This window comes from Scyliorhinus torazame, chromosome 7 (assembly GCF_047496885.1).
Source record: "Scyliorhinus torazame isolate Kashiwa2021f chromosome 7, sScyTor2.1, whole genome shotgun sequence".
Classification (NCBI taxonomy): Eukaryota; Metazoa; Chordata; class Chondrichthyes; order Carcharhiniformes; family Scyliorhinidae; genus Scyliorhinus; species Scyliorhinus torazame.
Window position 1 is genome coordinate 3,553,119 of NC_092713.1, and position 12,929 is coordinate 3,566,047.

The following is a 12,929-nucleotide window of genomic DNA, read 5'->3' on the forward strand; positions in this document are numbered from 1 at the left end:
GACCAGGGGGCGGTGGTCAGTTTCGACCATGAATCGTGGAAGACCATATACATAATCGTGGAACTTGTCCAAACCAGTTAGCAAGCCCAGGCATTCTTTTTCAATTTGCGCGTAGCGCTGTTCCGTAGGGGTCATGGCCCGTGATGCATAGGCAACCGGGACCCATGACGATGTGTTATCTTTCTGCAGGAGCACTGCTCCACTACCAGATTGGCTGGCATCAGTTGAGATTTTGGTGGGACGAGACGTGTCGAAGAACGCCAACACTGGTGATTTCCTCCCGTTTAGGTATGGGATAATGTTCCCGCATAATGTTATTATTTAGGTCTTTAGGGTCTATACAGATGCGGAGCTCGCCAGAGGGCTTCTTGACACACACCATGGAGCTGACCCATGGCGTGGGCTCCGTGACCCTGGATAGGACCCCTTGGTCCTGGAGATCCTGCAGCTGCAACTTTAGGCGGTCTTTGAGTGGCGCTGGGACCCTGCGAGGTGCGTGAACGACCGGGATGGCGTCCGGTTTGAGGCGAATTTTGTATGTGTATGGCAGTGTCCCCATGCCTTCAAATACCTCCTGGTTGTGAGCAAGGAGGGATTGGAGATTTGCGTTGAAGTCAGCATCCAGGAAGTCGGATGTGTCGTCTGGAGAGAGAGACAGAATTCGCTGTACAAGGTGAAGAGCCTTGCATGCCTGTGCGCCCAGCAAGGAATCTTTCGATGAGCCAACAATTTCAAAGGGGAGTGTGGCCGTGTGCGTTTTGTGTGTCACCTGGAGCTGGCAAGATCCCATGGCCGGGATGACGTTCCCGTTATAGTCAACCATCTTGCACCGGGATGGCTGGATTGGTGGTTTGACCTTCATGGCATGGAATGCTGAACATGCTATGAGGTTGGCGGATGCGCCAGTGTCCAGGCGGAAAGTGATCTGCGATCGGTTGACCGTCAGGGTGGCACTCCATTCATCGGCCGGATTGATGGTGTTGACCCGGTTCACATCAATGACTGAAACCCGGAAGGCATCTTGGTAATCTGTGTCATTTGGCTGGATGGTCCTGATGTACGGGCTGGACGGTCCTGACGTGTCTGCGAGGTTGTCGGAGATGTGTAGGATCCATCGGTTGAACCGCTCGACAGTAGGCAGCGCAGTGGCCCATCCTGCCACAGCGTAGGCATTGTCGGTTTTTAGCAGGACATTGCCCTTTTAAATGTACAGCTCCACAGTTGCCGCACGTCATGACGTCATGGCGTTCGTTACGCCACTGCGCATGCGCAGTTCGGTCTTGCGTCGGGCGCGCCTGCGCAGTGCGTCCCTCGATGTTGCCGTTGGTTATGGCGCGCACAAGCACGGGAGACCGCGAAAAGCGCGGGAAACGGCCGCACTCGTCCGGGCCGCGGGCCGGGAGATAATCAATTGCCTGGATGCATTCGGCCTCGTGGGCGGCCTGGCTTGCCGATTCGACGGCTAGGGACCCCCTCCGTGCCGACTCGGTCACCTGAAATTGGGCAAAACGGCTGGTTGCATTTTCATGGAGGACACAAGATTCCACCGCAGGAGCTAAGGTCAGGCCTTTAATTTTAAGAAGCTGCTGGCGTAGGCCACTGGAGGCAACGCCAAAAACAATCTGGTCCCGGATCATGGACTCTGAGGTGCTGCCGTAACCGCAGGACTGCGCGAGTATGCGGAGGTGCGTCAGAAAGGGTTGAAAGAGCTCATCCTTACCTTGCAGGCGTTGCTGAAAGATATACCTTTCAAAACTTTCATTCACTTCAACATTAAAGTGCTCGTCTAGCTTGAGGAGGACCGTGTCATACTTAGATTGGTTGTCGCCTTCCGCGAACACCAGTGAGTTGAATACATCGATGGCGTGCTGACCTGCGGTGGTGAGGAGCATGGCAATCTTTGTTTCATCCGAGGCGCCCTGTTTTTCGTTGGCTCGCATGTACAGTTCAAATCGCTGCTTGAAAAGCTTCCAATTGGTGCCAAGGTTCCCAGCGACTTGCAACGGCTGCGGTTTGTTGGTGATGTCCATATCTCAGGATGGCAGGTTTGCCGGCAGGTATCGATCCACTCCTGTACCATGTAGTGTTGGGTGTTCTGATGTACAGATGAACCAACACGGTTGTATTTGGTACAACGCTGTTTTATTTCAACTTGTTATTTACAGTTCTGTCTTGATACTCTGCACGTGGTGACTCCCTGTGTGTGATGTTAATCAGGTCCTGTCCTTGTCATGGTCTCCAGATCTACTGGCCACCAGGTGTCGTGTTTCTTCTCTTATACTGTCTCTGTCCTTGTCTATGATTGGCTGTCGTGTTGTGTGTGCTGATTTGTCTGTTGGTGTCTATCATGATGTGTGTGTTAGAATATCATGACACCACTCTCTCGCCATAGTCCTGTATCAATCCCAAACTAATCCCACTGCCCCGCTCTCTTCCCATAGCCCTGTATCAATCCCAAACTAATCCCACTGCCCCGCTCTCTCCCCATAGTCCTGTATCAATCCCCAAACTATCCCCACTGCCCCACTCTCTTCCCATAGCCCTGTATCAATCCCAAACTAATCCCACTGCCCGCTCTCCCCATAGCCCTGTATCAATCTCCAAACTAATCCCACTGCCCCGCTCTCTCCCCATTGCCCTGTATCAATCCCAAACTAATCCCACTGCCCCGCTCTCTCCCCATTGCACTGTATCAATCTCCAAACTAATCCCACTGCCCCGCTCTCTCCCCATAGCCCTGTATCAATCCCCAAACTAATCCCATTGCCCCGCTCTCCCACCATAGCCCTGTATCAATCCCAAACTAATCCCACTGCCCCACTCTCTCCCCATAGCCCTGTATCAATCCCCAAACTAATCCCACTGCCCCGCTCTCTCCCAATAGCCCTGTATCAATCCCCAAACTAATCCCATTGCCCCGCTCTCCCACCATAGTCCTGTATCATCCCCACACTAATCCCACTGCCCCTCTCTCTCCCCATAGCCCTGTTTCATCCCCACACTAATCCCACTGCCCCGCTCTCTCCCCATAGCCCTGTATCAATCCCCAAACTAATCCCACTGCCCCGCTCTCTCCCCATATCCCTGTATCAATCCCCAAACTAATCCCACTGCCCCGCTCTCTCCCCATAGCCCTGTATCAATCCCCAAACTAATCCCACTGCCCCGCTCTCTCCCCATATCCCTGTATCAATCCCCAAACTAACCCCACTGCCCCGCTCTCTCCCCATTGCCCTGTATCAATCCCCAAAATAACCCCACTGCCCCGCTCTCTCCCCATATCCCTGTATCAATCCCCAAACTAATCCTACTACCCGTTCCCTCTCCCCATAGCCCTGTATCAATCCCCAAACTAATCCCACTGCCCCGCTCTCTCCCCATATCCCTGTATCAATCCCCAAACTAATCCCACTGCCCCGCTCTCTCCCCATTGCCCTGTATCAATCCCCAAACTAATCCCACTGCCCCGCTCTCTCCCCATTGCCCTGTATCAATCCCCAAAATAATCCTACTGACCCGCTCTCTCACCATAGCCCAGTATCAATCCCCAAACTAATCCCACTGTCCCACTCTCTCCCCATATCCCTGTATCAATCCCCAAACTAATCCCATTGCCCCGCTCTCCCACCATAGCCCTGTATCATCCCCACACTAATCCCACTGCTCCTCTCTCTCCCCATAGCCCTGTTTCATCCCCACACTAATCCCATTGCCCTGCCCTTCCCGCCATAGACCTGTATCAATCCCCAGAGTAATCCCACTGCCCCACTCTCTCCCCAAAGTGCTGTATCAATCCCAAACTATTCTCACTGCCCCACTCTCTCCCCAGAGCCCTGTATCAATCCCAAACTAATCCCACTGCCCCACTCTCTCCCCAGAGCCCTGTATCAATCCCAAACTAATCCCACTGCCTCGCTCTCTCCGCATAGCACTGTATCAATCCCCAAACTAATCCCACTGCCCCGCTCTCTCCAAATCCATTGTCTATTTACTATTCAGTCTCTTGCCATTTATGATGTTCCCATGGGCAGCGACCTCGCCCGGCCGACACTCTGTTTATTGCACCTTCCTGCCTCTCGGACCATTCTCGAAGAGCCCCCTCCACTGCCCCTGTCTCTAACCATGGGACAATCTGCTTGATGTAGAATTTGGAACTTCCCTGAACATTTTGTTTTATGCTGCTCATTTCCAAAGCCCAAAACTGCATTTGAATGAAAATATTGTGCAGCTGGAGATGTTATTTTGTTGATCTGTGCTGAAATCGCTGCCGATCGTTTTCACTTTCCGATGCTGTGATAAAGATGTGGCTTGTACCTGGTGTTATATATTCCATTGCATCCCAGCCCATTCTGTTAAAATTACAATGATTATTTTACCGTGCCAAATCCATACTGAAAACGTGAAATGGACAACAGGTGGATTTGTCACAATCACGCCCCGGTAGTATTTGGTCACTGGCAGCACAGTCCGATCCCACTGCTGAACCACGTCCTGCTACTTTGGGAACAGGAATGATGATTTCTTCTGGCAAGGGCCAATCAGGCAGCAGCTTGCGATCTATTTGGAGATTCTGAGTACAATCTGCAGAAACAGGATTTGCAGATACAACAGCCGGAGCTGTGTGGGACTGTCAGACAGCAACTCATCAGCTTCTCAGCTAGAATTCTACTAATTACAATGTTTAATCTTGTTCCAGATTCCGGCAGAGTGATACAGGGGGTAAGTGTTGCTGCTACTTTGTGTGTTTGTGAGTGAGACTGTGTGAGTTAATATGTGTATGTGTGGGTTTGTATGTGTGTGAGCCTGTGTGTGTCTGTGCTTGTCTATGTGTGTGTATGTGTGAGTGTGAGTGTGTGAGTGTGCGTGAGTGTGAGTGTGTGTGTGTGTCAGTTTGAGTGTGTGTGTCAGTGTGTATGTCAGTGTGTGTGTCAGTGACAGTGTGTGTGTGTGTGTCAGTGTGTATGTGAGTGAGTGTGTGTGTTTGAGTGTGTGTGTGTGAGTGTGTGTGTGTGTGTGTGTGATTGTGTGCCAGTGTGTGTGTCAGTGTGCGTGTCAGTGTGTGTCAGTGTGTGTGTCAGTGTGTGTGTGTGTGTGTGCCAGTGTGTGTGTCAGTGTGTGTGTCAGTGACAGTGTGTGTGTGTGAGTGTGTATGTGTGTGTGTTTGAGGGTGTGTGTGTGTGTGTGTATGTGTGAGTGAGTGAGTGTATGTGTGAGTGAGTGTGAGTGTGTGTCAGTGTGTGTGTTAGTTTGTGTGTCAGTGTGTGTGAGTGTGAGTGTGTGTCAGTGTGTGTGTCAGTGACAGTGTGTGTGTGTGTGTATGTGAGTGAGTGTGAGTGAGTGTGAGTGTTTGAGTGTGTGTGCGTGTGTGAGTGTATGTGTGAGTGAGTGTGAGTGTGTGTCAGTGTGTGTGTCAGTGTGTGCGTGAGTGTGAGTCAGTGTGAGTGAATGAGTCAGTGTGTGTGTGTGAGTGTCAGTGTGTGTGAGTGTATGTGTGAGTGAGTGTGAGTGTGTGTGTGTGAGTGAGTGTGAGTCAGTGTGTGAGTGTGAGTCAGTGTGTGTGTGAGTGTGTCAGTGTGTGTGTGAGTGTCAGTGTATGTGTGAGTGTGAGTCAGTGTGTGTGTGAGTGTCATTGTGTGTGTGAGTGTGTGTGTGTGAGTGTGAGTCAGTGTGTGTGTGTGAGTGAGTGTGAGTGTCAGTGTGTGTGAGTGTGTGTGTGTGAGTGTGAGTCAGTGTGAGTGTGAGTGTCAGTGTGTGTGAGTGTGTGTGTGTGAGTGAGTGTGGGTCATTGTGTGTGTCAGTGTGTGTGAGTGAGTGTGAGTGTCAGTGTATGTGTGTGTGTCAGTGTGTGTGTGTGAGTGTGAGTCAGTGTGTGTGAGTGAGTGTGAGTGTCAGTGTATGTGAGTGTGTGTGTGTCAGTGTGTGTGTGTGAGTGAGTGTGAGTGTCAGTGTATGTGTGTGTGTCAGTGTGTGTGAGTGTGTGTGTGTGTGAGTGAGTGTCAGTGTGTGTGTGAGTGTCAGTGTGTGTGTGAGTGTGTGTCAGTGTGTGTGTGTGTGAGTGAGTGTGGGTCAGTGTGTGTGTGAGTGTGAGTGTGTGTGTGTGAGTGTGTGTCAGTGTGTGTGTGAGTGTCAGTGTGTGTGTGAGTGTGAGTGTGTGTGAGTGTGTGTGTGAGTGTGAGTCAGTGTGTGTGTGTGTCAGTGTGTGTGTGAGTGTCAGTGTGTGTGAGTGTGTGAGTGTCAGTGTGTGTGAGTGTGTGTGTGTGAGTGTGCGTGAGTGTGTGTGTGTGAGTGTGAGTCAGTGTGTGTGTGAGTGTCAGTGTGTGGGTGAGTGTCAGTGTGTGTGTGTGAGTGTCAGTGTGTGTGTGAGTGTGAGTGTCAGTGTGTGTGAGTGTGTGAGTGTCAGTGTGTGTGAGTGTGTGTGTCAGTGTGTGTGAGTGTGTGTGTGTGAGTGTGTGTCAGTATGTGAGTGTCAGTGTGTGTGAGTGTGTGTGTGTGAGTGTGAGTCAGTGTGTGTGTGAGTGTCAGTGTCAGTGTGTGTGAGTGTGTGTGAGTGTGTGTGTGTGAGTGTGAGTCAGTGTGTGTGTGAGTGTCAGTGTCAGTGTGTGTGAGTGTGTGTGTGTGAGTGTGAGTCAGTGTGTGTGTGAGTGTCAGTGTCAGTGTGTGTGAGTGTGAGTCAGTGTGTGTGTGAGTGTCAGTGTCAGTGTGTGTGAGTGTGTGTGAGTGTGTGAGTGTCAGTGTGTGTGAGTGTGAGTGTGTGAGTGTGAGTCAGTGTGTGTGTGTGAGTGTGAGTCAGTGTGTGTGTGAGTGTCAGTGTGTGTGAGTGTGTGTGTGTGAGTGTGAGTCAGTGTGTGTGAGTGAGTGTGAGTGTCAGTGTATGTGAGAGTGTGTGTGTCAGTGTGTGTGTGTGAGTGAGTGTGAGTGTCAGTGTATGTGTGTGTGTCAGTGTGTGTGTGTGAGTGAGTGTCAGTGTGTGTGTGAGTGTCAGTGTGTGTGTGAGTGTGTGTCAGTGTGTGTGTGTGTGAGTGAGTGTGGGTCAGTGTGTGTGTGAGTGTGAGTGTGTGTGTGTGAGTGTGTGTCAGTGTGTGTGTGAGTGTCAGTGTGTGTGTGAGTGTGAGTGTGTGTGAGTGTGTGTGTGAGTGTGAGTCAGTGTGTGTGTGTGTCAGTGTGTGTGTGAGTGTCAGTGTGTGTGAGTGTGTGAGTGTCAGTGTGTGTGAGTGTGTGTGTGTGAGTGTGCGTGAGTGTGTGTGTGTGAGTGTGAGTCAGTGTGTGTGTGAGTGTCAGTGTGTGGGTGAGTGTCAGTGTGTGTGTGTGAGTGTCAGTGTGTGTGTGAGTGTGAGTGTCAGTGTGTGTGAGTGTGTGAGTGTCAGTGTGTGTGAGTGTGTGTGTCAGTGTGTGTGAGTGTGTGTGTGTGAGTGTGTGTCAGTATGTGAGTGTCAGTGTGTGTGAGTGTGTGTGTGTGAGTGTGAGTCAGTGTGTGTGTGAGTGTCAGTGTCAGTGTGTGTGAGTGTGTGTGAGTGTGTGTGTGTGAGTGTGAGTCAGTGTGTGTGTGAGTGTCAGTGTCAGTGTGTGTGAGTGTGTGTGTGTGAGTGTGAGTCAGTGTGTGTGTGAGTGTCAGTGTCAGTGTGTGTGAGTGTGAGTCAGTGTGTGTGTGAGTGTCAGTGTCAGTGTGTGTGAGTGTGTGTGAGTGTGTGAGTGTCAGTGTGTGTGAGTGTGAGTGTGTGAGTGTGAGTCAGTGTGTGTGTGTGAGTGAGTGTGAGTGTCAGTGTATGTGTGAGTGTCAGTGTGTGTGAGTGTGTGTGTGTCAGTGTGTGTGTGTGAGTGAGTGTCAGTGTGTGTGTGAGTGTCAGTGTGTGTGTGAGTGTGAGTGTCAGTGTGTGTGAGTGTGTGTGTGTGAGTGTGTGTCAGTGTGTGTGTGTGTGAGTGAGTGTGGGTCAGTGTGTGTGTGAGTGTGTGTCAGTGTGTGTGTGAGTGTCAGTGTGTGTGTGAGTGTGAGTGTGTGTGAGTGTGTGTGTGAGTGTGAGTCAGTGTGTGTGTGTGTCAGTGTGTGTGTGAGTGTCAGTGTGTGTGAGTGTGTGAGTGTCAGTGTGTGTGAGTGTGTGTGTGTGAGTGTGCGTGAGTGTGTGTGTGTGAGTGTGAGTCAGTGTGTGTGTGAGTGTCAGTGTGTGGGTGAGTGTCAGTGTGTGTGTGTGAGTGTCAGTGTGTGTGTGAGTGTGAGTGTCAGTGTGTGTGAGTGTGTGAGTGTCAGTGCGTGTGAGTGTGTGTGTCAGTGTGTGTGAGTGTGTGTGTGTGAGTGTGTGTCAGTATGTGAGTGTCAGTGTGTGTGAGTGTGTGTGTGTGAGTGTGAGTCAGTGTGTGTGTGAGTGTCAGTGTGAGTGTGTGTGAGTGTGTGTGAGTGTGTGTGTGTGAGTGTGAGTCAGTGTGTGTGTGAGTGTCAGTGTCAGTGTGTGTGAGTGTGTGTGTGTGAGTGTGAGTCAGTGTGTGTGTGAGTGTCAGTGTCAGTGTGTGTGAGTGTGAGTCAGTGTGTGTGTGAGTGTCAGTGTCAGTGTGTGTGAGTGTGTGTGAGTGTGTGAGTGTCAGTGTGTGTGAGTGTGAGTGTGTGAGTGTGAGTCAGTGTGTGTGTGTGAGTGTCAGTGTGTGTGTGTCAGTGTGTGTGAGTCAGTGTGTGTGTGTGAGTGTCAGTGTGTGTGAGTGTGTGTGTGTGAGTGTGAGTCAGTGTGTGTGTGTGAGTGTCAGTGTGTGTGTGAGTGTCAGTGTGTGTGAGTGTGAGTGTCAGTGTGTGTGAGTGTGTGTGTGTGAGTGTGAGTCAGTGTGTGTGTGTGAGTGTCAGTGTGTGTGTGAGTGTCAGTGTGTGTGAGTCAGTGTGTGTGTGTGAGTGTCAGTGTGTGTGAGTGTGTGTGTGAGTGTGAGTCAGTGTGTGTGTGTGAGTGTCAGTGTGTGTGTGAGTGTCAGTGTGTGTGAGTGTGAGTCAGTGTGTGTGTGTGAGTGTCAGTGTGTGTGTGAGTGTCAGTGTGTGTGAGTCAGTGTGTGTGTGTGAGTGTCAGTGTGTGTGTGAGTGTCAGTGTGTGTGAGTGTGTGTGAGTGTGTGAGTGTCAGTGTGTGTGAGTGTGAGTGTGTGAGTGTGAGTCAGTGTGTGTGTGTGAGTGTCAGTGTGTGCGTGAGTGTCAGTGTGTGTGAGTCAGTGTGTGTGTGTGAGTGTCAGTGTGTGTGAGTGTGTGTGTGTGAGTGTGAGTCAGTGTGTGTGTGTGAGTGTCAGTGTGTGTGTGAGTGTCAGTGTGTGTGAGTGTGAGTGTCAGTGTGTGTGAGTGTGGGTGTGTGAGTGTGAGTCAGTGTGTGTGTGTGAGTGTCAGTGTGTGTGTGAGTGTCAGTGTGTGTGTCAGTGTGTGTGTGTGAGTGTCAGTGTGTGTGAGTGTGTGTGTGTGAGTGTGAGTCAGTGTGTGTGTGTGAGTGTCAGTGTGTGTGTGAGTGTCAGTGTGTGTGAGTCAGTGTGTGTGTGTGAGTGTCAGTGTGTGTGAGTCAGTGTGTGTGTGTGAGTGTCAGTGTGTGTGAGTCAGTGTGTGTGTGTGAGTGTCAGTGTGTGTGAGTGTGAGTGTCAGTGTGTGTGAGTGTGTGTGTGTGAGTGTGAGTCAGTGTGTGTGTGAGTGTCAGTGTGTGTGAGTCAGTGTGTGTGTGTGAGTGTCAGTGTGTGTGTGTGTGTGTGTGAGTGTGAGTCAGTGTGTGTGTGAGTGTCAGTGTGTGTGTGAGTGTCAGTGTGTGTGTGAGTGTCAGTGTGTGTGAGTCAGTGTGTGTGTGTGAGTGTCAGTGTGTGTGAGTCAGTGTGTGTGTGTGAGTGTCAGTGTGTGTGAGTGTGTGTGTGTGAGTGTGAGTCAGTGTGTGTGTGTGAGTGTCAGTGTGTGTGTGAGTGTCAGTGTGTGTGAGTCAGTGTGTGTGTGTGAGTGTCAGTGTGTGTGAGTCAGTGTGTGTGTGTGAGTGTCAGTGTGTGTGAGTGTGTGTGTGTGAGTGTGAGTCAGTGTGTGTGTGTGAGTGTCAGTGTGTGTGTGAGTGTCAGTGTGTGTGAGTCAGTGAGTGTGTGTGAGTGTCAGTGTGTGTGAGTGTGTGTGTGTGAGTGTGAGTCAGTGTGTGTGTGTGAGTGTCAGTGTGTGTGTGAGTGTCAGTGTGTGTGAGTCAGTGTGTGTGTGTGAGTGTCAGTGTGTGTGAGTCAGTGTGTGTGTGTTATTTTCTGCCATTTCTAGCTCTGTTGAATTCCTCTCTGGCTGCACATCTGCTCAGACACATCTGCTCAGACACATCTGCACATCTGCTCAGACACATCTGCTCAGACACAAGCCAAGACAGGTAATTAGTGGGGAGGAGCGAGCGGTTCAGTCAGACCGACAATCTAGCTGGGATCTCGGTCGAGCTTTTCATGCAGCAATTATGTTCAGGATCCAATTGCAAAACCTGAGATTCTATTCTGACTGATTGAGACAAAGTGTTTCATTCAATGTCAACAATCAGTTTAGTGACCATGGAGAGATCCAGAATCAGGGGCGTAAAGAAACGTATTTTATGCAAAGTGAACTGTACACCGTACGTTCAGGTCCCAGAGGGGCAGATCCACAAGCTCCACCTGGGCCGGGTTTTATGACAGAGTCTCTCCGATGGGCCCCACCCTCAGTGGCCAATCGCGTATTCTGGGAGGCTCAAGGGAGGCAAATTGGTCCGTCCCAGGACATCTCCTATGGGTTATAACTGCCAGCATTTACATTACATTGTTCCCTCAGTCCTAGCATGGTGCAAATCAGACAACATCAGACACTGAGTGAAGAGATGTTAGAACAGGTGACAAAAGCAGAGTAAAAATCTCAGTTTTAAGCTGGAGAAAGGAGAGATGTTTATGGGGTGGGGTATTCGAGAGCTTGGGGTCCAGGCTGAAGGCACAGACATGAATGATGGGGCAGTGATGTGCGGCGATCAAGAGGCAATGGGATGAATTGGTGGAGCAGGTCGTGAGGTTGTGACAGACACAGACAGGGTGGTTGTAGGGGCTGGAGGAGGTTACAGAGATATGGGGCTGGAGGAGGTTACAGAGATCGGGGCTGGAAGAGGTTACAGAGATCGGGGCTGGGGGAGGTTACAGAGATCGGGGCTGGGGGAGGTTACAGAGATCGGGGCTGGGGGAGGTTACAGGAATCGGGGCTGGAAGAGGTTACAGGGATCGGGGCTGGAGGAGGTTACAGAGATCGGGGCTGGGGGAGGTTACAGAGATCGGGGCTGGGGGAGGTTACAGAGATCGGGACTGGAGGAGGTTACAGAGATCGGGGCTGGAGGAGGTTACAGAGATCGGGGCTGGAGGAGGTTACAGGGATCGGGGCTGAGGGAGGTTACAGAGATCGGGACTGGAGGAGGTTACAGAGATCGGGGCTGGAGGAGGTTACAGAGATCGGGGCTGGAGGAGGTTACAGGGATCGGGGCTGGAGGAGGTTACAGAGATCGGGGCTGGGGGAGGTTACAGGGATTGGGGGCTGGAGGAGGTTACAGAGATCGGGGCTGGAGGAGGTTACAGGGATCGGGGTTGGGGGAGGTTACAGAGATCGGGACTGGAGGAGGTTACAGAGATTGGGGCTGGAGGAGGTTACAGAGATCGGGGCTGGAGGAGGTTACAGAGATCGGGGCTGGAGGAGGTTACAGAGATCGGGGCTGGAGGAGGTTACAGAGATCGGGGCTGGAGGAGGTTACAGAGATCGGGGCTGGAGGAGGTTACAGGAATCGGGGCTGGAGGAGGTTACAGAGATATGGGGCTGGAGGAGGTTACAGAGTTCGGGGCTGGAGGAGGTTACAGAGATCGGGGCTGGGGGAGGTTACAGAGATCGGGGCTGAGTGCGGTTACAGGGATCGGGGCTGGAGGAGGTTACAGGGATTGGGGGCTGGAGGAGGTTACAGGAATCGGGGCTGGAGGAGGTTACAGGAATCGGGGCTGGGGGAGGTTACAGCGATCGGGGCTGGGGGAGGTTACAGAGACCGGGGCTGGAGGAGGTTACAGAGATCGGGGCTGGAGGAGGTTACAGAGATCGGGGCTGGGGGAGATTACAGAGATCGGGGCTGAGGGAGGTTACAGAGATCGGGGCTGGAGGAGGTTACAGAGATCGGGGCTGGGGGAGGTTACAGAGATCGGGGCTGGAGGAGGTTACAGAGATCGGGGCTGGAGGAGGTTACAGAGATCGGGGCTGGAGGAGGTTACAGAGATCGGGGCTGAGGGAGGTTACAGAGATCGGGGCTGGAGGAGGTTACAGAGATCGGGGCTGGGGGAGGTTACAGAGATCGGTGCTGGTGGAGCTTACAGAGATCGGGGCTGGGGGAGGTTACAGAGATCGGGGCTGGGGGAGGTTACAGAGATCGGTGCTGGGGGAGCTTACAGAGATCGGGGCTGAGGGAGGTTACAGAGATCGGTGCTGGGGGAGCTTACAGAGATCGGGGCTGAGGGAGGTTACAGAGATCGGGGCTGGGGGAGGTTACAGAGATCGGTGCTGGAGGAGGTTACAGAGATCGGGGCTGAGGGAGGTTACAGAGATCGGGGCTGGGGGAGGTTACAGAGATCGGTGCTGGAGGAGGTTACAGAGATCGGGGCTGGGGCAGGTTACAGAGATCGGGGCTGGGGGAGGTTACAGAGATCGGGGCTGAGGGAGGTTACAGAGATCGGGGCTGGGGGAGGTTACAGAGATCGGGGCTGGGGGAGGTTACAGAGATCGGGGCTGAGGGAGGTTACAGAGATCGGGGCTGGAGGAGGTTACAGAGATCGGGGCTGGGGGAGGTTACAGAGATCGGTGCTGGGGGAGGTTACAGAGATCGGGGCTGGAGGAGGTTACAGAGATCGGTGCTGGGGGAGGTTACAGAGATTGGGGCTGGGGGAGGTTACAGAGATCGGGGCTGGGGGAGGTTACAGAGATTGGGGCTGG

The 12,929-nt window shown here is 52.2% G+C and overlaps 1 protein-coding gene across 3 annotated transcripts in view; it reads left to right on the top strand.

Annotated features, from left to right (window-relative positions):
- The window catches only part of LOC140426007 (guanine nucleotide exchange factor VAV3), a 705,672-nt gene that overhangs the window by 516,436 nt on the left and 176,307 nt on the right, over positions 1-12,929 (top strand). For all 3 annotated transcript variants that reach the window (XM_072510280.1, XM_072510278.1, XM_072510279.1), the window contains exon 18: positions 4,697-4,719. In XM_072510280.1, coding sequence (XP_072366381.1) covers positions 4,697-4,719 — 23 coding nt within the window. The remainder of the gene's footprint in view (positions 1-4,696; positions 4,720-12,929) is intronic.